Source organism: Microcaecilia unicolor, chromosome 1 (assembly GCF_901765095.1).
Source record: "Microcaecilia unicolor chromosome 1, aMicUni1.1, whole genome shotgun sequence".
Classification (NCBI taxonomy): Eukaryota; Metazoa; Chordata; class Amphibia; order Gymnophiona; family Siphonopidae; genus Microcaecilia; species Microcaecilia unicolor.
The window spans coordinates 631155512-631181602 of record NC_044031.1 but is presented as its reverse complement, the minus strand read 5'-3'; the positions used below and the strand labels follow the sequence as shown (position 1 = coordinate 631181602).

General features: G+C 44.0%; 1 protein-coding gene across 1 annotated transcript in view; it reads left to right on the top strand.

Moving 5' to 3' along the window:
• Window positions 1-26091, top strand: part of RECQL4 (RecQ like helicase 4) — a 261221-nt gene that overhangs the window by 126988 nt on the left and 108142 nt on the right. Inside the window, exons 13-14 of the mRNA XM_030220936.1 lie at window positions 15920-16003; window positions 25372-25560. Coding sequence (XP_030076796.1) covers window positions 15920-16003; window positions 25372-25560 — 273 coding nt within the window. The remainder of the gene's footprint in view (window positions 1-15919; window positions 16004-25371; window positions 25561-26091) is intronic.

The following is a 26091-nucleotide window of genomic DNA, read 5'->3' as shown; positions in this document are numbered from 1 at the left end:
GAAATTACAGGGTAAAGAGGAACAGGGGAGGAGGGCAAATGAGTAGCGGTTAGGAGCCAAAGGCCACTCATTATTTTATTGACCTCTATCATTTCTCCCCTCAGCCGTCTTTTCTCCAAGCTGAAGAGCCCTGGCTGCTTTAGCCTTTCCTCATAGGGAAGTCATCCCATCTCCTTTATCATTTTTGTCGCCCTTCTATGTACCTTTTCTAATTCCACTATATCTTTTTTGAGATATGGTGACCAGAACTACTCACAGTATTCGAGGTGCGGTTGCACCATGGAGAGATACAAAGGCATTATAACATCCTCATTTTTGTTTTCCATTCCTTTCCTAATAATACCCAACATTCTATTTGCTTTCTTAGCCGTCACACTGAGTAGAGGGTTTCTTCGTATCATCAATGATGACACTTGGATCCCTTTCCTTGTTGGTGACTCCTAATGTGGAACCTTGCATCATGTAACTATAGTTCGGGTTCAGGCTAAGAAATCGGAAGCCAATGATATTTTTATAGTAGTGGTGAAACATGATCAAATCGATACGCATAACTGGGGAAGATTTGGAAAATTACGAACCTAAGAAAATCTAACATTCAGGGCAGTATTTCAAGCATGAATAAATCTTGTAAACTCCTTTGGGTAAGATTTGGAAAAATTACAAACTTAAGAAAATCTAGTATTCAGGGCTTCCTGAAAATAAGCTGTGAGAGTTGGGTTGCCTCTGTGTATGAAGAGGGCATTTTGGGGACTGCATAAATTTCAGCCAGAGAAGTCAGTGGTGGCTTAACAAAGCCATTTTTTGGCCAGGGTCAGTCCTTTCAATGTGGCCAAAGAGGTGATTGAGGGAAAAAGATCTGTAGGGCATGGGAGGTGTTTGGAGGTCACAGTTTTGGTGGAACTTGTGGCTAGTCGCCTAATGGGGTTTTATTGGAGATGGGGCCCATATAACCTCAGACTGATGAATTCACAAGGCGATTAATGAGGGGTATTCCTTTCAACTTGCTTACAACCTCTCCCATGCTTTTATAGAGTCCCCCTGCCAGACTCCTCTGGAAAGGCTGCTACTTCTATAAACAGTAATTGAGGTGCCTCTGTAATCAGAGACTGGGAAGGTACTTAATTTACTTTGTATTTCCCAAGGTGGAGGGCACATTCATCCTACTTTGAACTTGAAGGTCAGAAAGGCATTGCGGATGCCATGTTTTCATTCCAAGACTCTACAGTTGTTTATGGTGGCAGTGTTATGCCTGTTCTAGAAATAGTGAGTCCTTGAGCCAAACAATGTTCGGTGGCTGAACAACCCTGGCCTTACCTGCGATAGAAGATGATGCGCGGAGCACTAGAGGCCAGAGACGAATCCAGGCACGGTCTCTAGGCATGCGACAAGCAGAAGTCAGGTCCAGGTAAAGTCGCTGAGCAGAGGGCAAGCGAATGGCACAGTCCAGGACCAGGCAAAGATTCAAAGGCAGGCGGCAAGCAAAAGCACAGTCCAGGTCCAGGCAAAGGTTCAAAGGCAGGCGGCAAGCAAAAGCACAGTCCAGGTCCAGGCAAATGTTCAAAGGCAGGCGGTAAGCAAAAGCACAGTCCAGGTCCAGGCGAAGGTCTCAATTCAGGCAAACAGAAAGAGAGACACGGAACGCAGTCTCAGGAACAAGAAGCCGAAGCAGGGAACAGCAGTAGAGACCTCCTTCAACTAGCCCGGTCCTCAGGAGCAGCAAGGAATCAGCTGGTAGAAAGCGCTCCTGATAGGCTCTGGATCAGAACGTAGGAGGAGTCTTGAACCAGAGGAGCCAATCTGGACCTAAGGAGGCGGAGCCAGTCCCAACAAGCCTGACATAGGCAACCCAACCTGCGCTCGCCACGTGAGGCTCAGCCCCGAACGCCAGACAACTCTGACGTGCAGCTCCCAGCGCCCACCAAGCCCTCAGGACATGCTGCCAGAGACCGCCACCCCGCTGATCAAATCGTGCTGAGGAAGGGTGGCGCGAGATGAGCAAAAGCGCCGACCCGCCCCAACATTCGAAGCCACACCCAGAAAGGGAGCAGCGTCGGAACGCCAGCCCGAGCAGCACGGCCGACGCTCCCTATTCCAGGGGCGAGGCCGAGGAGCAAGCAGGATGCACAGGTAAGGGACGTGTCAGGCAGATCACTAAGGGGAGTATTTGGGGCCAGATGGGATCCATCCCAGAATCTTGAGGGAGCTCAGACAGGTTCTGGTGAGTCCTCTTAAAGATTTGCTTAATAAATCCTTAGAGATGGGAGAGGTTCCACAGGATTAGAGAAGAGTGATGTGGAGAGAAGAAGTGGTAAACTATAGGCCAATAAACCTTACTTCAGGGGTTGACAAGATAATGGAGGTGCTCTTCAAAGAAAGCATAGTGAATTTCCTGGAATCCAATGGGTTACAAGATCTGAGGCAATATGGTTTCAGCAAAGGAAAATCATGCCAATAAAATCTGGTCGATTTCTTTGACTGGGGACCAGAGAACTGGATAGTGGACATTCGCTAAATATAGTCGACTTGGATTTCAGTAAGGCCTTTGACACAATCCCTCATATAAGTCTCATAAATAAACTCAGTGGGCTAAAGTTAGAACATAAAGTGGTGAACTGATTGACAGACGGCAGAGGATGGAGGTAAATGGAGTTTACTCAGAGGATAGAAATGTAAATTGTGGAGTGCATCAGGGATTGGTACTGGGGTCGATTCTATTCAACATATTTGTGAGTGACAGAGTGGACTCCCTGGAGGGAGTGGACAACATGAGAAGAGATTTACAAAAATTGGAAGAATGGCTGAATGTTTGGCAGTTAAAATTTAATGCGAAGAAGTGCAAAGTGATGCACTTGGGGTGTAGAAATCCAAACGAGCAATATGTGCTAGGGGGTGAAAGACTGACACACACGGATCAGGAGAGAGACCTTGGGGTGATAGTGTCATAAGAACATAAGAGTAGCCATACTGGATCAGACCAATGGTCCATCTAGCCCAGTATCCTGTTTCCAACAGTGGCCAAGCCAGGTTACAAGTACCTGGCAGAAACCCAAATTATGGCAACACTCCATGCTACTAATCCTCCAGGAACCTGTCCAATTCTTTTTCTAAACCCAGATACGCTAACCGCTGTTACTACGTCCTCCAGCAAAGAGTTCCAGAGCTTAACTATTTGTTGAGTGAAAATTTATTTTCTCCTATTTGTTTTTAAAGTATTTCCATGTAACTTCCTCGAGTGTTCCCTAAGCTTTGTACTTTTGGAACGAGTAAAAAATTGATTTACTTCTACTCATTCCACACCACTCAGAATTTTGTGACCTCAATCATATCTCCCTTCATCCATCGCTTTTCCAAGTTGAGGAGCCCTAACCTCTTTAGCCATTCCTAATACGAGAGGAGTTCCATCCCCTTTATCATTTTGGTTGCTCTTTCTTTGAACCTTTTCTAATTTCGTGATATATTTTTTGAGATACGGCAACCAGAACTGAACGCAGTACTCAAGGTGAGGTCGCACCATGGAGCGATACAGATGCATTATAGTATTTTCGGTCTTATTCACCATCCCTTTCTTAATAATTCCTAGCATCCTGTCTGCTTTTTTGGCCGCCACCACATATTGAGCAGAAGATTTCAGTGTATTATCTACAACGACACCTAGATCTTTTTCTTGATTGCTGACCTCCAAGGTGGACCTGTCACGGTCCCATTTTCTAAGCAAATTACTACTAATACTACTACTATTTGACATTTCTAAAGCGCTACTAGGGTTACGCAGCGCTGTACAATATAACATAGAAGGACAGTCCCTGCTCGAAGAGCTTACAATCTAATGGACAAATGTACAGACAATCAAGTAGTGGCAGTCAAATTGGGGCAGTCAAAGGTCAGGTGCCGAAGGCAACATTGAAGAGGTGGGCTTTGAGCAAGGATTTGAAGATGGGTAGGGAGGGGGCTTGGCGTAGGGCCACAGGAAGTTGATTCCACGCATAGGGTGAGGCGAGGCAGAATGGGCGGAGCCTGGAGTTGGCGGTGGTGGAGAAGGGTACTGAGAGGAGGGATTTGTCCTGTGAGCGGAGGTTTCGGGCGGGAACGTAAGGTGAGATGAGGGTGGAGAGGTAATGAGGGGCTGCAGACTGAGTGCATTTGTAGGTGAGAAGGAGAAGCTTGAACTGAATGCGGTATTTGATCGGAAGCCAGTGAAGCGACCTGAGGAGGGGGGTAATATGAGTGTATCGGTTCAGGCGGAATATAAGACGAGCAGCAGAGTTCTGAATGGATTGAAGTGGGGATAGATGGCTAAGTGGGAGGCCAGTGAGGAGAAGGTTGCAGTAGTCAAGGCGAGAGGTAATGAGGATGTGGATGAGAGTTCGGGTGGTGTGTTCAGAAAGGAAAGGGCGAATTTTGCTGATGTTAAAGAGGAAGAAGCGACAGGTCTTGGCTGTCTGCTGGATATGCGCAGAGAATGAGAGGGAGGAGTCGAAGATGACTCCAAGGTTGCGGGCAGATGAGACGGGGAGGATGAAGGTGTTATCAACTGAGATCGAGAGAGGAGGAAGAGGAGAGGTGGGCTTTGGTGGAAAGACTATAAGCTCGGTCTTGGACATGTTCAGTTTCAGGTGGCGGTTGGACATCCATGCAGCAATGTCAGACAAGCAGGCCGATACCTTGGTCTGGGTCTCCACGGTGATGTCTGGTGTGGAGAGATACAACTGGGTGTCATCAGCATAAAGATGATAGTGGAAACCATGAGATGAGATCAGTGAGCCCAGGGAAGAGGTGTAGATTGAAAAAAGAAGGGGTCCAAGGGGACAGATCCCTGGGGAACTCCTACAGACTCAGGAACAATGTGAGCCCTTGGGCTGTTGTCGACGAGTGTAAGCAGCAGGCAAAACCCTCCAACCAAGACTGGACTAAACAAGCAAGACTGGAACAGCATGACTGGAGCTAAAGCTGTAGGCAGGCAGGACTGAAGCTGAAGGCACGCAGGACTGGAACAAGCTCCAGGCTGGACACACTAGGCAGAGCTCAAGGCTGGGCCACATGGCCACAAAAACACACAAGAGAACAAGTAGGCAAACCAAGACAGAAGTACCAACACACAGACAAGCTGAAGAACTAAGGTAGAAGTGCTAACCCTAGCACACAGACAGGCAGAAGGGCTAACCCTAGCAGAAAGACAAACAGAAGTGCTAACAAGCACACTAACTGGGAAACAAGGTAGAAGTGTTAACCAATACACCAACAAACCTGAAGACCTTTGGCTTTGCAAAGGCACTGAATGAATGTCCTCAACTTCCTTATAAAGGCCTTCACTGATGATGTCACAACTACAGGACAGAGGCAGGAAACACACAACACCAGTGAGGCTTGGAACATACAGGAAGTGGAAGCAATACAGGAAAGAGACTTGAAACACACTGAACACCAGAATGAAGCTTGGAACACACAGGAAGTGGCAGCAGGGGCAACAATGCAAAGGAAAATAACAGACTGGAGCCACCTCTGAAGCTGACCACCGGAAGACAAGGTGAGACTGAAAGTGGAGTCACGACCGCAGTCGTGACAGGACCCTAGCATCAGGTAACTATGGTTTGGATTATTCTTTCCAATATGTATCACCTTGCATTTGCCCACATTAAATTTTATCTGCCATTTGGAAGCCCCCCCCCCCCCCCCCCCCCCAGCAAACATCGACCCACCCATAGAGAGGAGTACGGAAACACGAATCGCTCCACACTGCTGCCAACCTCTCCTGTACAGCTTTCTTTCAAACAGAAAGCCCACAAAAAAAAAAACCCTGCCCTGGCTGCCCTGAAGAAGGCTCTGGCGGCATCCGCCTTCCACGTGCACAACAGCAATACTCAATTGAAGCTGCCCGTCAACAGCCTGCTGAGTAGGGCCAGCCGGAGACCCAAGAACAAGACCGCTCCCAAATGAAAGAAACCGGCCGTTTTCTTTGCTTCTTTCTCTGATCCCCTCCATGGCCACCACCTCCCTTCTTTCCTTTTCCATGGTTGACTAATCCTACCCCCTCCCTCAGTCGCTCTCCACTCACTCTCACCACCATCTACCTGCCTCTCTCGGCACTCCACAGTTCACTTTAACACTGCTGCTGCGCTGAAGGCATGCTGCTTTTCTCACTCACCCAAACACACTCTCTCTCTAACATCCGACCCATGAACAGCACGTTATGTCAAAGGAGGAGAGAAACTAAACACAGATGCTTCACTACTCCTCCCCCCCTCCCTCAGTCGCTGTCCTCTCACTCTCAGCACCGTCTACCTGCCTTTCTCAGCACTCCAAACTTCACTTTAACACTGCTGAGCTGAAGGCATCCTGCTTTTCTCACTCACCCGAAGCCTCTCTTTCTCTACCATCCAAATCATGAACAGGACCTTAGGTCAAAGGAGGAGAGAAACTAAACACAGATGGTTCTGCCAGGTAAAGCAAAATTCCTTCATCACAGCATGCACAGTCACAGAATTTGACCAACATGTCGCCACAATTTTAACAAATGTAACTAATTATGAAATAATATTTACTTCATTTAAATTTCTTATGTACTGCCTGCAAGCTCATGAAACACTGTACATCACTCTCTCGCTCTCATACACTCTCTCGGTCTCACAGAGAGTCTGTGTATCGCACACATACTCTCACACACTCTCTCTCTCACACTCACTGTGTCTCACATCCGCACTTGCACACACTCTCATTCTCACAAACACACTCTCACACACACACACTCGCACATTCACTCTCTCAAACATACACACTCCCAGGAAAACCTTGCTAGCGCCCATTTCATTTGTATCAGAAACGGGCCTTCTATACTAGTCATTTATAAATATGTTAAATAGCATCGGTCTCAGTACTGATCTCTGTGGCACTCCACTGTTCATCCTCCTCCATTGAGAGAAATGACCATTTAACCCTACCCTCTGTTTTCTGTCCAGTAACCAATGTCTAATCCACACCAGAATATTGCCGCCTATTCTATGACTCTTTAATTTTCTCAGGAATCTCTTGTAAAGAACTGTATCAAAAACATTTTGAAAATGTAGATACACTACATCAACCAGCTAACCTTTATCCACATGTTTATTCACTCCTTCAAAAAAAGGAAGCAAATTGGTGAGGCAAGACTTCCTTTGGCTGAACCCATGCTGACTCTGGCCCATTAAGCCATGTGTTCTGTAATTTTATTCTTTATAATAGTTTCCACTATTTTGCCCAACACTAATGTCAGGCTTACTGGTCTGTAATTTCCTGGATCACCCCTGGAACCCTTTTTAAAAATCGGCCTCACATTGGCCACCCTCCAATCTTCAGATACTACAGATGATTTTAATGACAGGTTACATATTACTAACAGCAGATCAGCAATTTCATGCTTGAGTTTGAGTACTTTTGGATGTATGCCATCCGGTCCAGGTGATTTACTACTCTATAATTTGTCAATTTGGCTCAGTATCCTGCTTATAATCGAAAGAGAAAAACGCCTATGTTGCGACCCAAATCGGGAGATGGGCGTCTTTCTCCTGTGGGCGCCCAAATCGGTATAATCGAAAGCCGATTTTGGGCGTTTCCAACTGCAATCCATCGCGGAAATGGGTAAAGTTGACAGGGGCATGTCGGAGGCGTGGTGAAGGCGGAACTGGGGCGTGGTTATCGGCCACGGAGAGATGGGCGTCTTTAGCTGATAATCGGGAAAAAAAGATGTTTTTACCGCGATTTTGAGTCACCTTTTGTGGACCCTTTTTTTTTTTCACGAACAAGTCCAAAAAAAGTGCCCCAACTGACCAGATGACCACTGGAGGGAATCGGGGATGACCTCCCCCGACTCCCCCAGTGGTCACTAAACCCCTCCCACCAAAAAAACCCCACTTTACAAACTTTTTTTCCAGCCTGTATGCCAGCATCAAATGCCGTACCCACCTCCATGACAGCAGAATGTGTTCTATCCTGTGACAGCCTTTCCCTGGTTCTGATGTGGATCTCAGATGAGTGTGACACCTTTTCTGTTATGTGCACTGCAGAGTCACATCAGCAATGCATTGTGGTGGGTGTAGGGTATTGGGCTCCGTGATTCCACTAGCCTGTGTTAAATGCTCACGATGTTGGTAGGTGGTAGGCTCTACTCCCATGGTGCTTTTCCCCCTGCCTACTGGGTCTGAGTGTGCCCTGTTTTGTTTCCGGTAGTCCATGAGGTAGTGGCCATTTTTGTAAGCCAGTTTTAGATCCCTTTCACATGTTAGCCACGTTACAGAACTTAGTTCTTCCCTTGAATGTGGCTGAAAGAGGGCATTGTACAGCATTCTGCCAGCTCTGACCTACTGCTCATCTCAGTACCAGGGAGACTCTTTGCCAGTGGGGCACAACCTCTGATCTGCAGTTAACTGTGAGTAAGCGTGCTTATTCCAATAAAGGACGTTTTCTGAGAGATTAGTCTTCAGGTGTCAACTGGTGTGCCAATGTTATATAGCAGCAACAAGTCCTAGATGCCTGCGTGTATGCAGGTCCCTGGAGCACTTTTAGTGGGTACCGCAGTGCACTTCAACCAGGTGGACCCAGGCCCATCCCCCCCTACCTGTAACACTTGTGCTGGTAAATGGGAGGTCTCCAAAACCCACTGTACCCACATGTAGGTGCCCCCTTCAACCCTAAGAGCTATGGTAGTGTTGTACATTTGTGGGTAGTGGGTTTTGGGGGAGGGGTTTGGGGTTGGGTGCTCAGCACCCGTGGTAAGGGAGCTATGCATGTGGGAGCGTTGTCTGAAGTCCACCACACTGACCTCTAGGGTGCCCAGTTGATGTCCTGGCATGTCAGGGGGCGAATGTACTACGAATCCTGGCCCCTCCCAGTACAAATGGCTCGGATTAGAACGTTTTTGAGCTGGGCGTTTTTAGTTCCCATTGTCGGAAAAAAAAAAACCAAACGCCCAGCTGAAAAACGTCCATTTTTTTTGAAAATACGGTCTGTCCTGTCTCTTCAAGTACCCGTTTTTTGACATAGACGCCCATGGAGATAGGCGCTCGCGTTCGATTATGCCCCTCCACGTCTTCTAGGTTCACCGAGATTTGTTTCAGTTCCTCCGCATCATCACCCTTGCAAGCCATTTCCTTTACAGGCAGATCTTTTACATCATCTTCCATAAAGACCGAAGCAAAGAATTCATTCAGTTTCTCTACTATGGCTTTATCTTCCCTGAGTGCCTCTTTTGTGCTGTAACTGTCCCATGGATTCCCTCGCAGGCTTTCTGCTTGTGATATACTTGAAAAAGTTGTTACTGTGAGTTTTAGCCTGTGTGGCAAGTTTCTCTTCATATTCTCTTTTAGACTTCTTTATTAATGCTTTGTATCTGACTTGCCAGTGTTTATGTTGCTTCCTATTTTCTTCATTTGGGTCCTTTTTCCGTTCTTTGAAGGACATTCTTTTGGCTGTAATAGCCTCTTTCACTTCACTTCAAGGCATCGAAACAATGTGATTTGTTTTGTAGTTTTTATGTGTATTTTATTATATATGTTTTTATGGGACCTGTTTAGGGTATAATGCTAGGCTGCATAGAGAGAGGCGTAACCAGCAGAAGAAAGGATTTATTGATGCCCCTGTACAAGTCTTTGGTGGGGCCCCCACTTGGAGTATTGTTTCCAGTTTTGGGGGCTGTATCTCTTCAAGGACTTAAAAAAAACTTGAAGTAGTTCAGAGGAAGGCTACAAAAATGGTTCAGGGTTTGTGCACTGAGACATATGAAAAAAGACTGGAGGACTTGAATATGTATAAACTAGAGAAAAGGAGAGAAAGAGAGGTGAAATTATACAATTATTTAAGTACTTGAAAGGTATTAATATACAAACAAACCTCTTCCAGAGATGTAGGGGCAGTAGAACTAGAGGACATGAACGGAGGTTGTAGGGAGGTAGACTAAGGAGTAACATCAGGAAATACTTTTTCATAGAGAGGATAGTGGATGCCTTTCCTGGAGAGGTAGTAGAGTCAAAGACTGGTGAGTGAATTCAAAAATGTGTGGGATAGACACAAGGAAGGCCTTGAGAATGGAAGCACAACATGGATGTTGAGGTGTTATGTTGGGCAAGAATAGTGGGTACTAAGGCCAAAGCCAGACAAACTTCTACAGTCTGTGTCCCACAAATGGCAGCAGACAGGTGAAGGTTTAGCAACTCCAGTGTTGTAGATCACTTTGTTGTTGTGTGCTGCGAGTGAGGGTGCTGTGCATCTCTAGGGGGAGGTGAAGACATCTTGACTGGTAAGTTTAATACTGTCAGCAATACTTGGGGATGATATATGATTATCACCAAGACTCCATCATGTTTAGCTGCCTATATGGTTGGCATGGTGGAGACTTGATAACTAGTATTTAAACATGAGTGGCGGGGCCCCACCCAGAGTGGTGGGCACTGCTCTAGCCACCTTTTTCGGCAGACTAGATGGACTATGAGGGTCTTTATCTGCCATTATTTACTGTGACCTCCATGGATTTCACATAGGTCTTCTTACATGTTCCCATCCTATGGGATCACCAGAAGTACCTGGTATGCAATCCTGAGGAGACATTTTCAGTTTCAGGCTCTCCTGTTCAGACTGGCCACATTCCCAAGAACTTTCTCCAAAGTGATAGTGGTGGTTGTGGCAGCCCTCTGGAAGGAAGGAGTTTGTGTACCCATTTCTGTTCAACTGACTGATTCATTTCAAGGTTTTTGAAGAGAGCAATGGCTAAGATTATTTAATTTAATTCAACGCATTTATATTCCGCTCAACCCATCAGTTCATAGCGGATAACAAAAAAAAGTAAAACAGAAAATAGCATCTTCTATATATAATAATTGGTAACTCTGCTTCCATGGATGGCTGGGTTCGTAACAGCATGCTGGCGTCAGCTCGCCTCCAGCGTTCCCTTCCCAGATCCAGATACATAGGAAACAGAAGAACAATGTCAACAGCATATGAATAATATTTAAAGACTGAAATAATTTCCCCAAACCACTATTCAAAGTTGTTAAATCGCGGTAGGATTGTGAAAAATTACAAGCGGACCTTACGAGACTGGGCGTCTAAATGGCAGATGACGTTTAATGTGAGCAAGTGCAAAGTGATGCATGTGGGAAAGAGGAACCCGAATTATAGCTATGTCATGCAAGGTTCCATGTTAGGAGTCACGGACCAAGAAAGAGATCTAGGTGTCGCCGTTGATGGTACGTTGAAACCTTTTGCTCAGTGTGCTGCTGCGGCTAAGAAAGCAAATAGAATGTTAGGTATTATTAGGAAAGGAATGGAAAACAAAAATGAGGATGTTATAATGCTTTTGTATCGCTCCATGGTGCGACGTCACCTCGAATATTGTGTTCAATTCTAGTCGCCACATCTCAAAAAAAGATATAGTGGAATTAGAAAAGGTGCAGAGAAGGGCAACAAAAATGATAAACGGGATGGTGAGGGTCTTTTTCCTATGAGGAAAGGCTAAAACGGCTAGGGCTCTTCAGCTTGGAGAAAAGGCGGCTGAGGGGAGATATGATAGAGGTCTATAAAATAATGAGTAGAGTTGAATGGGTAGATGTGAAGCGTCTGTTCACGCTTTCCAAAAATACTAGGACTAGGGGGCATGCGATGAAGCTACAATGTAGTAAATTTAAAACAAATCAGAGAAAATGTTTCTTCACTCAACGTGTAATTAAACTCTGGAATTCGTTGCCAGAGAATGTGGTAAAGGCGGTTAGATTAGCGGAGTTTAAAAAAGGTTTGGACGACTTCCTAGAGGAAAAGTCCATTATTAAATGGACTTGGGGAAAAGCCACTATTTCTGGGATAAGCAGCATTAAATGTTTTGTACATTTTTGGGATCTTGCCAGGTATTTGTGACCTGGATTGGCCACTGTTGGAAACAGGATGTGGGGCTTGATGGATCTTTGGTCTTTCCCAGTATGGCAATACTTATGTAGGGGAGAGAGGAGATCCCTGGGGAACACCTTGCATCTCTGTTGATCAATTCACCTTGCCAATTAACCTGATAATCTCACTCACTTCGGTTATTGGAAAAAAGCCTCACTTCAGTTATTGGAAAAATAATGGAAGTGATGCTGAAGGAAAGGATAGTGAATTTCCTGGAAGCCAATAAGTTGCAAGATCCGAGACAACATGGTTTTACCAAAGGTAAATTGTGCCAAACGAATCTCATTGAATTCTTTGACTAGGTGACCGGAGAATTGAATCAGGAGCTTGCTTTAGATGTAATACTTAGATTTCAGCAAAGCTTTTGACACGGTTCCCCACAGGAGGCTCTTGAATAAACTTGACAGGCTGAAGATAGGACCCGACATGGTGAACTGGATTAGGAACTGGTTGATGGACAGATGCCAGAGAGTGGTAGTAAATGGAATTCGCTCGGATGAGGGAAAGGTGAGCAGTGGAGTGCCTCAGGGATCGGTGCTGGGGCCAATTCAGTTCAATATATTTGTGAGTGACATTGCTGAAGGGTTAGAAGGTAAAGTTTGCTTTTTTGCGGATGACACCAAGATTTGTAACAGAGTGGACACCCGGGAGGGAGTGGAAAACATGAAAAAAGATCTGCAGAAGCTAGAAGAATGGTCTAATGTTTGGCAATTAAAATTCAATGTGAAGAGATGGAAAGTGATGCACTTAGGGAGTAGAAATCCATGGGAGACATATGTGTTAGGTGGTGAGAGTCTGATATGTACAGACGGGGAGAGGGATCTTGGGGTGTTAGTATCTGAGGATCTGAAGGTGACGAAACAGTGTGACAAGGCGGTGGCTGTAGCCAGAAGGTTGCTAGGCTGTATAGAAAGAGGTGTGACCAGCAGAAGAAAGGAGGTGTTGATGCCCCTGTACAGGTCATTAGTGAGGCCCCACCTGGAGTATTGTGTTCAGTTTTGGAGGCCGTATCTTGCTAAGGATGTAAAAAAAATTGAAGCGGTGCAAAGAAAAGCTACAAAAATGGTATGGGATTTGCGTTACAAAACGTATGAGGAGAGACTTGCTGACCTGAACATGTATACCCTGGAGGAAAGGAGAAACGGGTGATATGATACAGACGTTCAAATATTTGAAAGGTATTAATCTACAAACGAACTTGTTCCGGAGACGGGAAGGCGGTAGAACTAGAGGACATGAAATGAGGTTGAAGGGGGGCAGACTCAGGAAAAATATCAGGAAGTATTTTTTCATGGAGAGAGTGGTGGATGCTTGGAATGCCCTCCCGCGGGAGGTGGTGGAGATGAGAACGGTAACGGAATTCAAAAATACGTGGGATAAACATAAAGGAATCCTGTTCAGTGGGAATGGATCCTCAGAAGCTTAGTGGAGATTGGGTGGCAGCACCTGTGGTTGGCAGGCGGAGCTAGGGTTGGGAGGCGGGGCTAGTACTGGGCAGACTTCTACGGTCTGTGCCCTGAAAATGGTAGCTACAAATCAAGGTCAGGTATATAAAGTAGCGCATATGAGTTTATCTTGTTGGGCAGACTGAATGGACCATATAGGTCTTTTTCTGCCATCACCTACTATGTTACTATGTTATATTTAACCAAAAAAAAAAAAAAAAAACAGAGAACAAGGTCAACACTTTTCCTGATATTCCAAAGTCCTCTAGCTTATTCAGCAGACAATCATGGTGAACCAAATCAAATGCAACAATGGAGTGGAGGAGTGGCCTTGTGGTTAGGGTGGTGGACTTTGGTCCTGGGGAACTGAGGAACTGAGTTTGATTCCCACTTCAGGCACAGGCAGCTCCTTGTGACTCTGGGCAAGTTACTTAACCCTCCATTGCCCCATGTAAGCTGCATTGAGCCTGCCATGAGTGGGAAAGCGCGGGGTACAAATGTAACAAAAAAAAAATGATCCCTGAACAATTTCCATACTGAATTGGGTCTAACAGCTGATGATGATCTAAATATTCCGACAATCGATCCGTGACTAACGCGTCTACAATTTTTGTAACAGAAGACAAATTAGCCACTGGACGGTTGCACTGCTGCAGAAGCTAGGATGTTCAGCTTCATCAAGAGCAAGTAGGTCCCTTCCCAGTTGTCTGGGGGCTGTCTTCAACACCAAGGTGGGAAAGGTATACTTGAGCAGGGCAAGGATTCGGAGCTTGAGATTGCAAGTCAAGAATTAGCTCAGAGCGAGTCAGCCTAGATCATGGGATTATTTTCAGGTACTGGGATCATTGGCAGCAGCCTTGGTTCTTATTAAAGGAAGAGAACCTATCAGTTGAAAATGGATCTGGATAACCTAGAGTGGGTCATTGTTATGATGGATGTGAGTGGCTAGGTGGAGGGGGGGGGGTGCTCATTGCTAGAGCAAATTTACACAGGGCCAGTACTGCTAGAAAAGTCAAAGTGTCTGATCAACTGTCTGGAGATGAGAGTTGTGTGAAAGACAATTTGGGCTTTCTTCCTGTTCGTTTGGAGCAAAGTGGTTCGGATTTTGTCGAACACTACCATGACTGTGACATATGTCAACTATCAAGGAGGTATCGGAAGTCTCCTTGTAACAAGAGAGATTGACTCTCTCCTACGGCAGATGGAGAAGCATCTGCTCAAGGAATAAGTGGCTGAGGTGGAAAATGTCTATGTGTGCAGACTTTCTATGCAACCATATGCTAGATCAAGAATAATTGCAGGAGGCAAACTTGGCATTCACCCATTCATAGTGCAACTGGAGTCGACTAGATGTGGTGCTTTCTTTTCTCTGAGGACAAGCAGGACAGATGTATCCTTACATTTGGTTTACATCATCCCGACTGAGCCCAATGCAGATGCTGCCCAGGTCACTAGGCTTTTGGCAGTGGTCCCACTGCACAAGTGCGGGACCCTCAGTCTTGTTTTTTTCCGCAGAGCAAGGAGATCGTGTCTTGTTGATCTCCTCAGTACCTTTTTCTTACATATTTTTGCCTTCCCATGTGGGTATTTTTTCACATTTTATTTTCCTCCCTCACAATCTGTCCCTTATATTCTTTGTAGCATTTTTGGCTCTTTTAATTTTTCTTGATTTTTTGCAGCTCTGAGGCCAGAGCACCAAGCTCAATTTGAGGTAAGCCCCTTTTTGGCTTCACCATTGAGCCTTCTGATTTAGCCACAGTTCTTTTGCCATGCCCAGAAGACCTCCAGTGGCTTCAAAAGACACACCCAGTGCAATGGGGTAATATCCAGCACTGACCCACACAGTTGGTGTGTAGGGTGCTTGGGGCCTGACTTTGGCCCATTTAACTTGGAAGAAGTTTCATCTCTCCTTAGAAGACCATGTTATTCCTGATCTACCTTCTCGGTAGTCACAAGCTGAGCACAGCCCCCATGGCTGCCCCCTTCCCAAGTGGTCTTCCATGTATGTGGTCAGTGATTCAAATTGAAAGTGTAGAGTATATTGTGTAGATTAGTGAAACAAACCCCTGTCTTTAATGCATTTTGAACCATATTTTTAGCAGAATATGAAAAAGGTACAAGGGATTGAAGCCTTTTACAAGTCAATGTATTCCATTATAGGAGTGAAGATGTTGCTCTACTTATTCATTGTGAATATATTCAGAAAACCCAACAGGTTTTCTTTGAGTTCTTCTTATGTTTTTCTAGTGAAATCCTCAGAACCAATCAAATTCAATAAGGCCATTTCCAGGCACAGGCTTGACACAGCAGATTGAGGCTGTGTGAATTAATTACAGGGAAAAGGTTATTGGTCTTGGGTATCCCAAGAGCTACAGTCCAGACTGATGTGAGAGCTAATGAAATGAGATAGTGAAAATTCCTCTTTTACAGATACCTTATTTTCTGTAAAATGTGTGTTGTTATTTAGAAGTTCTGTTCTTTTTTACATTAAAAAATTCTTCACATCCAGTTCAAAATTTCTTTCGTATCCTGTGTGAATGTGGTCGCATTTTTTTTTTATTATTTTGCAGGTGTCTGGGCTCCCTCCTCCTCTGAAGGCTGTCTGCATTCATTCCAATATGACTAAGAACCAGAGAGAGGCGGCAATAGAAAAGGTACAGTTCTATTAACATGTACATGTGGAAGACTGCATATTGTTCTCTGCCATCACCTAGTTGTAAGCAGCTTCTACAATAATTATTAGACATTTCCCTTCCCTCCTACAAAGAGAGTGTTAAGTGCTTCATCTGAGAGTTTACAATGAAGCTCCCTGCCTTTGTGGTATGCAGAAATGTACTCTATTTGCCTCTGACACGGACTGTGGTATGTTGATAAAAAGATCTGTAGCAGTGAGTTATGATGCTGAAAAGGCATTTGATTGCATCAACTGGGATTTTCTGTTTGCAGTGCTGTGAATGTTTAGGTCTGAAGGACCTTTTTGGAGGCAGTTTATGAGTTGTGCATATAGAACCCAATACAGCGGTGTGGATTAATTGAGCCTTTCCCCAGATTTCAATCTAGGGAAGGCACCTGACAGGGATATCTCTTCTCCCCACTGTTATTTTTACTATTCTTAGAACCTCTTGAGTTCAGGGTGTGCAAATGGACACTTGTGAGCTAAAGGCTTTGGCTGATGATGTTTTTTGCTGTTGAGAGATAACAAGGTTTCTTTTTGAGTACAGTGTTAGAAGAGTTTGATGAATTTGTCAGGTAGCTGGTTTGAATGTAAATTTGAGAAAATCTAAAGCTGTGCCATTCACTATGGATGTGGAGAAGGTATGGGGCACTCAGTTTCTGTTGAAGAGATTTACCTGCTAATGAAAAGCTGCTGCTGGAGGAGGCATATGTGCTTCTGAGAGCTTGGCAAGTGATTCCTTTCGCATTACCATCTTACACGGAAATATTACCCCATCACTGTATTTGATGAGAAAAAAATGTGAGGATGTATAATACACTATCAACTCAATTTTATGGAAAGGAAGAAGGCAGGTATAAGCCTGCAGTGACTGATGTGAGCATGAGGGCATGAAGGCTTAGCAGTTCTAAGTATTAGGTTGTATAATGTGGTTTATATTGTGCGTAATTTAAAGAATTGGCTGAGAGAGATGGAGTGCTTCATGCTTTTGCAGGTGAAGGAGTTCTTGCTGCGGCCATTGACCCCAGGGTTTCAGTTGTATGCAAGGAGTTCAACTGTCGCTTTCTCTTAGGTCAAATATTTTGGTTAGACCTCTCAAGTTAGCTCAGTAATTGATTTGCAAATTTGGGGGTAGTCATTCGGGGTAATACCAATGTTGCCGATAGGGGTAATATGGATTTTCCTGGAGGTACGATGATTAAAGTATTTTAGAACTGGCATGTATTATTTTTAAATCTTTTTTATTGAAGTGTATAAAGAATACAACAAAGAACCAATGACATTTGAAAACACAATATATGCTACAAATGTTGAATTCTCAATAAACATGTTATATACGATCACATATCTTGTCTCCTTTGAAAGTCATTAAGTTTCATCTATTCATTGTCTCATTGTCTGAAACCTGTTACTTAATGTTCGGCAGATGGCCTTTCTGATACCACGGACACTTGTGATCCTTCCGCATGCTTCAGCTCATTTTCTTCTTTTATCCCTAGACCCCCCCCTCCCCCCACCCTCCCGTCCTTATAATTATAAAGATCAACAGATTTTCTTGGTGATCCTGCGAAGCAAACAATGTTCCTCTAGTGCTTATACAGCACTACAGCATATTAAAGAAAACTCTGTTACAACCTTATGATACGACTTGATGCCAAATAAAAAAAAATAAATAAAAAAAAAGACATAGCCGCTTATAGTCGATTCAGAATATAACTCCTCGCCCTGGGTGCCAGGGACTGGATATAGGGTTCCCAGATCCTCAAGAATGCCTTCTTCCCTTTGGGGGAGGATCCCACCTCTCTTCTCTCCATCAACAGTAATTCATACAATCTATTTCTCCAATGCCAATACTCCGGCGGATCAGAGTGTACCCAGGCCTGCATGATCAGTTTCTTGCCTACCAGGCTGGCTTTCCTGATGAATTGCCGGGCTCCCCCCCTGTGCGAGACAAAGAGCTCATACTGATCCAAAAGGAGACCCTGCGGAGTAAGTGGAATCTTATTCTTTAATATCCGCTCTAAAAATCCCACAATTTGCCTCCAATAATTCTGGATCTTGTAACACTCCCAAAGGTAATGATATAATGTGCCTTCCCTCTGCCCACACTTAGTGCACAAAGGATCAGCTCCTCCTCCGAATTTGGATAGTTGCTGCTTGGACATGTAAGCCCTATGTAAAATCCTGTATTGACATTCCCTCATAGCCGCATTTCTCGATATGGTGGGAATCCTAGCAGATAGTTTCTGAAAGTCTAGTTTCAGGTTTGGACGCTTTAGATCTTGGGCCCATTTCCCTAGAATATAGCCTGTATCTTTACTCCTGTTCATCTCTCCCAATGCTTTTTGTAAACCAGAGACCGATAAACGCTCCCCTCGTATAGAACTAAAGAATGCCCTTATCTGGCGCCCATGCCCACTACTCAATTTCCCTTGTTCTAGAGATCTGACATAATGTGCTATCTGGTAATACGCAAATTGATGGCTTTGAGTTATACCCACCCCCAAGGCTCCAAGCTCCAATAGTCGTCCCTTAGAATCCAGTACATGTTCTAATCTGGTGATCCCCATCATTGCCCACCTACATATTACTTTGTTCTCCGTACCTGGTAAAAACTGTGGGTTGCCCTGCAGCGGTAGAAGGTCTGTCCCATCCGCTGCTAGCCCCCAGATCTCATTTAACTCTCTCCACATTTGTCTCAGAGGTCTTACCAATATGCTATTGCTTACCCATGGCGGGAGTTGTCGGCTTGGGCATTGTAACATGAAATATAAATGGTATGGTTTAAAACATTCCTGCTCCAAGTTACGGGGAGTGTAGTCTTGCCTGTCTAGTAACCAATCACCCAGGTGCCTTAGTAAACTTGCCTGATTGTAACGGCGGAGGTTTGGTAGCCCAATGCCTCCCTCTCTCCATGACCCCATCATTAACTTCAAGGGGAGTTTTGGCTTTGCTCCTCTCCAGATAAATTTCCTGACATATTTACCGATTTGATTTATGTCTTTAGCCCGTAATCGTATAGGGAGTACCTGAAATAGATATAACCATCGTGGAAATTCCACCATACGAAATAGATGCACTCTCCCATGCAGATTAAGTGGCAGGGCTCCCCATCCGTCTAATCGATCCTTCAAAGCTGCAATCCTATGACCAATATTCATCAGATGTATTTCCGATGTTTTTTTAGGAATCTGTACTCCCAAGTATTTAAGTGACTCTGATGCCCATCGCAGCGGGAACTCTGTTCCCCACAGCTGCCTTACCTTATTATCTGTGGCCAGTGCTAATGATTTTGAAAAATTTATTTTAAAGCCGGCGAAATCCCCATATTCCCTAAAGAGTTCTAATAGGGCCTCCAATGAGCTCTTTGGTTGCGTTAAATGAACCAACAGGTCGTCCGCAAATGCGGATATCTTAAACCCTTCAGGTCCCCATTTTACCCCCTCTATTTCTGGATGGTCCATAATTTCCCTAATCAGCGGGTCTAAGGCCAAGACAAATAGCAGGGGCGAGAGAGGACACCCCTGTCTCGTGCCCCTCTCTATCGGAAACAAGGGCGATTGTTCCCCATTGATCCATAAATATGCCTGAGGGTTTACATATAGTGCTCCTATCGCGTCCTGGAAAGCCCCTTCAATGCCCATCTTTGTCAGCACCGCAAACAGAAAGCCCCACACCACCTTATCAAAAGCCTTCTCTGCATCAAAACTGACCACCAGAGAAGGCCTTTTCTGTCTATCCACTGTCTCCAAGGATGCCAACAGGGCCCGCACATTTTTTGCCACTGTTCTCCCTCGCACAAACCCAGCTTGAGGGGGTGCTATTAACCCAGGCAAAAGCTTTGCCAGTCGATTGGCTAGGATCTTTGCATATAATTTTAGATCACTATTTAAAAGGGAGATTGGTCTATATGAACTTACGTCAGTATCATCCTTCCCTGGCTTTCGTAATAGTATGATTTTTGCTATGTTTAGAACTGGCATGTAAATGGGTAAGTTAATTATCTGATGTGATGCACACTAATGGCAAATTGTTGCTACATGGGGCTCTTGTAGAGACTTTCTACCTGAGCGTTTTCAACTGTGCCGTTATATTCAGCCATTGCTTTTGGAATGTCTAAAAAAAAAAAAAAGAGGTGAAGGAAACTTTGGTAGAGGGATTTCAGCTCATTGTTAAGGGATGAGTTGGATTTTACATTTTTATAGCGATCTGGTGGTCCACAAGCGCAGTTTAGATTTGAGGGTATTTTTTTGGAGTTGGGTATATGTATCGTACAAGGATGTTTCACTGCCTGCATGAAGCATATTGCATCTTCGTCTGATAGCATTCTCTTGTGTATAAATTCTTGTTATGAGCCTTCATTTCTCTAAATTGCGAGCTAAAATTACAAATGATGGGTGTTGGAAATGTGGGGAACACGAGGTTAATTTGGGGCACGTGTTTTGGTTTTGCTTGGTGGTACAAGGATTTTGGAAATGGATGGTGGACTGTTTGAATGAGAAATTGGGGACAAGATATATTACCTAGAGCAGAGCTACTGCTGTTTGATGAGGGATCAGCGGTCCAATTATGTTTCAGAGGAGTGCAATGTTTTATAAGTAAGGCATGTCTTTTAGATCATAAATGTCTTAGTGAATTGGAGAATTGCAGATCCGCTAAATATCACTGTAAGGGAGTGAGTGGTACAGAGGTATGTTTTCTTAGGAACATTCCCTCACTTGTACTGCTATAGTGAACCACCTTAGGGTAGGTGGCGTTTAACTGCTGAGTCAGAGGGGTGGAGCTCAGGCGGGGAGGAGATTAAATGCCCTAGAGCAGAACAGATCAGACAGGTCCCAAGTGAAGAGGTCTCCAATGGGGAGACCCTGAGTTGAAAAGCCTCCAAGGGAGCAGTTCTGAGTAAGGACCTCTTGATTTAATGTATTTATTATTTATTTATTTGTTGCATTTGTGCCCCACATTTAATCATGAATTGATAATGAGTGTGACAGTTGGGCAGACTGGATGGACCATTCAGGTCTTTATCTGCTATCATTTACTATGTATGCTATATGTAGAGAGAAGACTACAGTATCTGAGGGAAGTTCCAGAGAAAAGGAGTAGTCTGAGCCTAAGTGTTTCCCTGGGGTGGGAAACTGTGTGTGTTCAACTCAGTCTCCAAGAGTTAATTATATGTAGGAAGTGGTTTGGCACTAAGTGAAGAAGCTCTCACAGTATGGTTGGTCCACTCACACCTGAGCAGCACTTGTGTGAAACGCTGACCACCATCGGTGGGACCATTTTAGATCTCAGATGGGTCAGTGCCAGTGCCTCCTTAGGGGTCCCGGCACTTCCATATGGAAATGCTGTGCTTGGCAATAACTTCCGTGCTCACATCCCTGAATTTTGAAAAGGCGTACTTTCACATTCCAATCACTCAGAAGGTTCCTATGATTCTAAGCACTTGGCAAGCGCTTTTAGTTTCAGGCTCTCCTGTTTAGGTTGGCCACTGCCCACAGGACCTTCTCCAAGGTCATGGTGATGGTCGCAGCCTCTCTTCACAAGGATGGAGTCTAGGTGCATCCCTTTCTGGACAATTGGCTGGTCTAAGCTGACAGCAGATGTGTCCCAGACCTTTACAAACAGGGTCATTCAGACATTAGAAGGCCTGGGTTGGGTGATAAACTACCCGAAGAGTCACCTCACCCCATCACAGAACCTGGAGTACCTTGGTCACCAAACAGGGGCATGTGTTTTTAGTTTTTATTTATCAAACTTCCAAAGTCATATCACATCATAAATGATCAAAATGGAAAAAGAAATCTCACAGAATTAAAGCAATTCTAATTCGAAGAACTTCCATTAGCTGTACCTGCAGCCAATTTAATAGCATTTATCAATGAGAAATGAGTCCAAGAATTTTTTTTTTAAATCTCTTCTCGTGCCCTCAAAAATTCAAGAAGTTGCTTAGGATCAAAAAATGAATAGTTTTAACTCTCTAACAGTAAATAGTTTTAACTCTCTAACTGTGGCTTGAGTATCCTCTCCTGTATTATATATATATAAAATACAGGAGAGGATACTCAAGCTACAGTCCCAGAAGAAGAAATTCAGTAGCCAATCAGCCCCTAGAGCTTGGGATTATCTGCAGCTCCTGGGTTAGATGGCTGCTACATTAGGAATCACTGCCCAGGAAAAGGATCTAGGTGCCGTCATTGATGAAACATTGAAACCCTCTGCTCTGTGTGCAGCGGCAGCTAAGAGAATTTTAGAAATTATTAGGAAAGTAATGGAAAACAAAACAGAGAATGTTATAATGCCTTTGTAGCTCTCTATGGTGCAACTGCATCTCGAATATTGTGTGCAGTTCTGGTCACCACAACTCATTGTGTATTGGATTCTTTCCCTCCAATTCTTATATGAGACCCTCCTCAAGAGTTTATGATTATTTTATATAGATGGGTTCAAAGGAGAAAGAAGAATCAAGAGTACACCAACCAAAGCAAAACAAAAAAAGCACACAAAGGCCTTCAAGATTGGGACAATCGGCAGACTATGGTCAAGATGGCGTCCGTGAGAGGGAGCGTAGTCTGAAGGCTCCTGGAACTCAAGCCGCCTCACTCAGCGTTTTGCTTTCTTTCATCTTTAAAATGGTGAAAAGAAAGGGGAAAACGGGAGTTAAAGCCGCTTCTAACCTCGCGAGTACCTTAGCGCTCCATCAGCCGACTTTAGAAGATTTCGGACTCCAGACTCGTGGAACTCAGGTCGCTGCCCAGGTTGGATCCCCAGTTCATCCAGGAGATCTTGGCGTGGAGGCGGTGTCTTTGAGCCCACCCAACCAGGCTGCCCCTCCGAGACCGGGGGGAGTTGTGGACCCGACTGGACAGCTTCCTTCAGGATTGTTCGAGGCTGATAGCGGACCAATCGGATTCTCGACGCCGGAGGACATGACATCACAACGGAGGGAGAGAGAGGTTAACTCTTTCTCTTCCCTCACCCTGGCGTCTCCCCCAGTGGTTCTCGGAGTGAGTGTGAAACCGGCGGTCGTAACAGTAGAGAACCTCAGGGAGGTTATTCAAACCACGAACACGTCCCTGCTTCAACTTTCTTCTTTGTTTAAAACGGAAGTACAGGACTTGAAATTGCATCAACAGACGTTGGAAATGAAGATGCAAGCACAGGAAGACAAAAGTGAGTCTAATTTACTTGAGATTAAAAAATTACAATTAGCTGTCGGTAATATAGCTATAGAAAGAGACATTGCTCAAAGGAAATTTGAATTCCTGGACAATCAACTTAGGCGTAATAACCTAAGATTTCTAAATTTCCCAAAGACGCCTTTGATACCTCCAGTAGAAATGTTGAAGAAATATTTCTCTGATATATTAAAAATTCCTACTGAAGCTATACCACCAATAATAAAAGCATACTATATTACCGGAGCAAAAACCTCTTCAGTGGAGACACCAGAACTAAATTTGATCCAATTGCTTGAAACTTCCATAGAATCTATCACTGAGCGTACAACTCTTCTTGTGTCTTTCGCTTTTGAATCTGATCGTAACAACATTCTGAGACTGTACTTTAGATCAATTGCAGCTCAATTTTACGGTGCAAAAATTCAAGTTTTTCCGGACATTAGTAAAGCAACTCAAAAAAGAAGAAAAGAATTTCTGGGGCTGCGGCCCCGAATTCTCTCTCTTGGGGGCACTTTTAGACTTAAATTTGCATGTCGATGCCTTATCTCTTTAAATAGGAATCAGTATGTATTTTTTGACCCGAATAAATTGAGGCAATTAGTTATTGCTAAAGAAAGCGGTGGTGTTGGTGCTTCGAGTACACCAGTGGAGAGCTGAAACCTCAGGCAAAGACCTTAGATTCTTCCCTCTCAATTAATGGTTTAAGAGATTAAGCTCTGTATTTACTTTATAATTATTGCCTTGTATCTTGACTACAACTAGTGGACTAAGTATCAAAATACTTTTTCTTTTTTCTCCTTAAATATTTAGAGGAAAATGTAAACTTTCTTTTATATCTTTTTTTTCCTATTTTGCCTGCATTTATGTTGAATGAATGTATTATATTTGAAATTATAAATAAAGAATTAAAAAAAAAAAAGATTGGGACAATCAAAATTTGTGCCTTAGCTGTGCCAATTACATAAGAAACACCATTGCTTTTCTTATATAATCGGCACAGCTAAGGCAATCGCTATTGCTGTCCGCATATGCACTGATACTTGCTTGAAGAGGCATGTTTATTGATATGGATACGGATTGATTTTGGTTATATATTTTTTTCTATCTATACTATCTAATTCCACCTGTTTTTGGGTGTCTCTATGTAATCCGCAATGAATCACTGAGATATTGTGGAATTTTAAACTCTTAGTATAGTATAGTATCTAACCCAGGAGCTACAGATAATCTGAAGCTTTAGGGCAGGCTTTTCTAATCTGCGGGCCAGAATCTGTCCCACTGAGTGCTTTTTTCTGGCCCTCGGAAGTTTGGCAATCTTATTAGTGCTTACAGCAGGATTCCTGCTTCCCTACCTCAACTTGGCTCTGTAAACATGCACCACGTGGTACCGGAAGTTAGGGTTGATCTTTTTAAGGATTTGTCTGCAATATTCATTAAGGAGTTCTGGACGCTCTAATGACCTCTGACACAGGTGGATTTTTGCCGAAACATGACCCATGTTAGGTTTTTTTGATTGTCACAGTCTTGAAGGCCATTGTGTTCTTTTTTTGTGTATTGAGATGGGTTCAACTTCAACTCACATTGGAATTTTTTCCTGAAAGATTAGGAGAGATTATTTTAATGCCTATTGTGAAGGATTTAAAAGAATCAAGGGGCCTTGTATCACAAATAAGAGTGGGAACAGAGAACAGCTTTTCTTTGTACCTCTACCTTAAATATCTTTGAAGTGAACTCATTCACCTGTACCTCGGCTTTGTGCACTATGGACATTTTATGTATCCAATTTGAGAAGCTGGGATCCAGTCCTGCCTCCCCAAGGACTGATCTCAGAACCATTCCAGTCTGAATCTATGGACCACCAGCCTTATCCACAAAGATGTCTATTATAACTCAGTCTTCCTCTTCTAAATGTTTATATTCTCTTGTTCTAGAATTTCGTTTCCTGACATACTTATTTGGAGTGAATTTTTATTATTGCTGCTCTGTTTCATTGTCTGCACACTATTTCATTAGCCTTAACTCAGAATTGCAACTGTGAGCTTGGTTCAGTGCTGGTCTCCTGAGCTGCATTTTAATCCTTAGATTAGAATGTACTTGTGATGTATTCCCTCTGGATGTTTGAGTTTAACATAAGGTAATGAATTGTTTGGGTTTGGGTCTTTCTCTGCAGGTGAAGGAGGGGAAAGTACATGTGCTGTTGTTGTCTCCAGAGGCTCTCGTTGGTGGCGGTCAGTCTGGATCGAGCTGCCTCCCACCGGCAGACCAGCTGCCCCCCGTGGCATTTGCTTGCATTGATGAGGTGCACTGTGTCTCTGAGTGGTCCCACAATTTCCGGCCATGCTACCTCCGTCTTTGTAAGGTAAAAATAAAAATTAGGATGTAGTTTAAATGAAGATGAGTATGTAACTGCTTCAATAGCCCTTTTCACCTGTGTACTAAACTTAAACATTGCAATTACCAAGAGTATGGTAATCTACCATGGTATCCCCCACTGGAGCTTGCCATGTTAGTCATTTTATAATCAAACAAGGTGCTACCTAAATATTGGCTAAATTACAGAATTTTCTTCTCCAGGTCATCAAAGTAAATATGTACAAAGTTTTATTAGTAAGTTTTTATAGCATTTGTCATAATTCCGTTGTTCTTCAAGGACATGCAGGATATAGAGTCCATACTGATGGGTGACTTCACCAACAGAGCCCCGATGCAGAGATGCTCCTCATTCCATTTCTAGAAGCTTTAAGAAGCGAGCAACAGTGCATGTGCACACACCTTCCTGATGTGGTCATCACATTGGATCAGCCAGTCTTTAGTTTTCCACGGAGCAGAGAGTGACGTCTTATTAATTTTCCCTCAGCGCACCTTCTTTTGCAAGTTTTCCTCATGATTC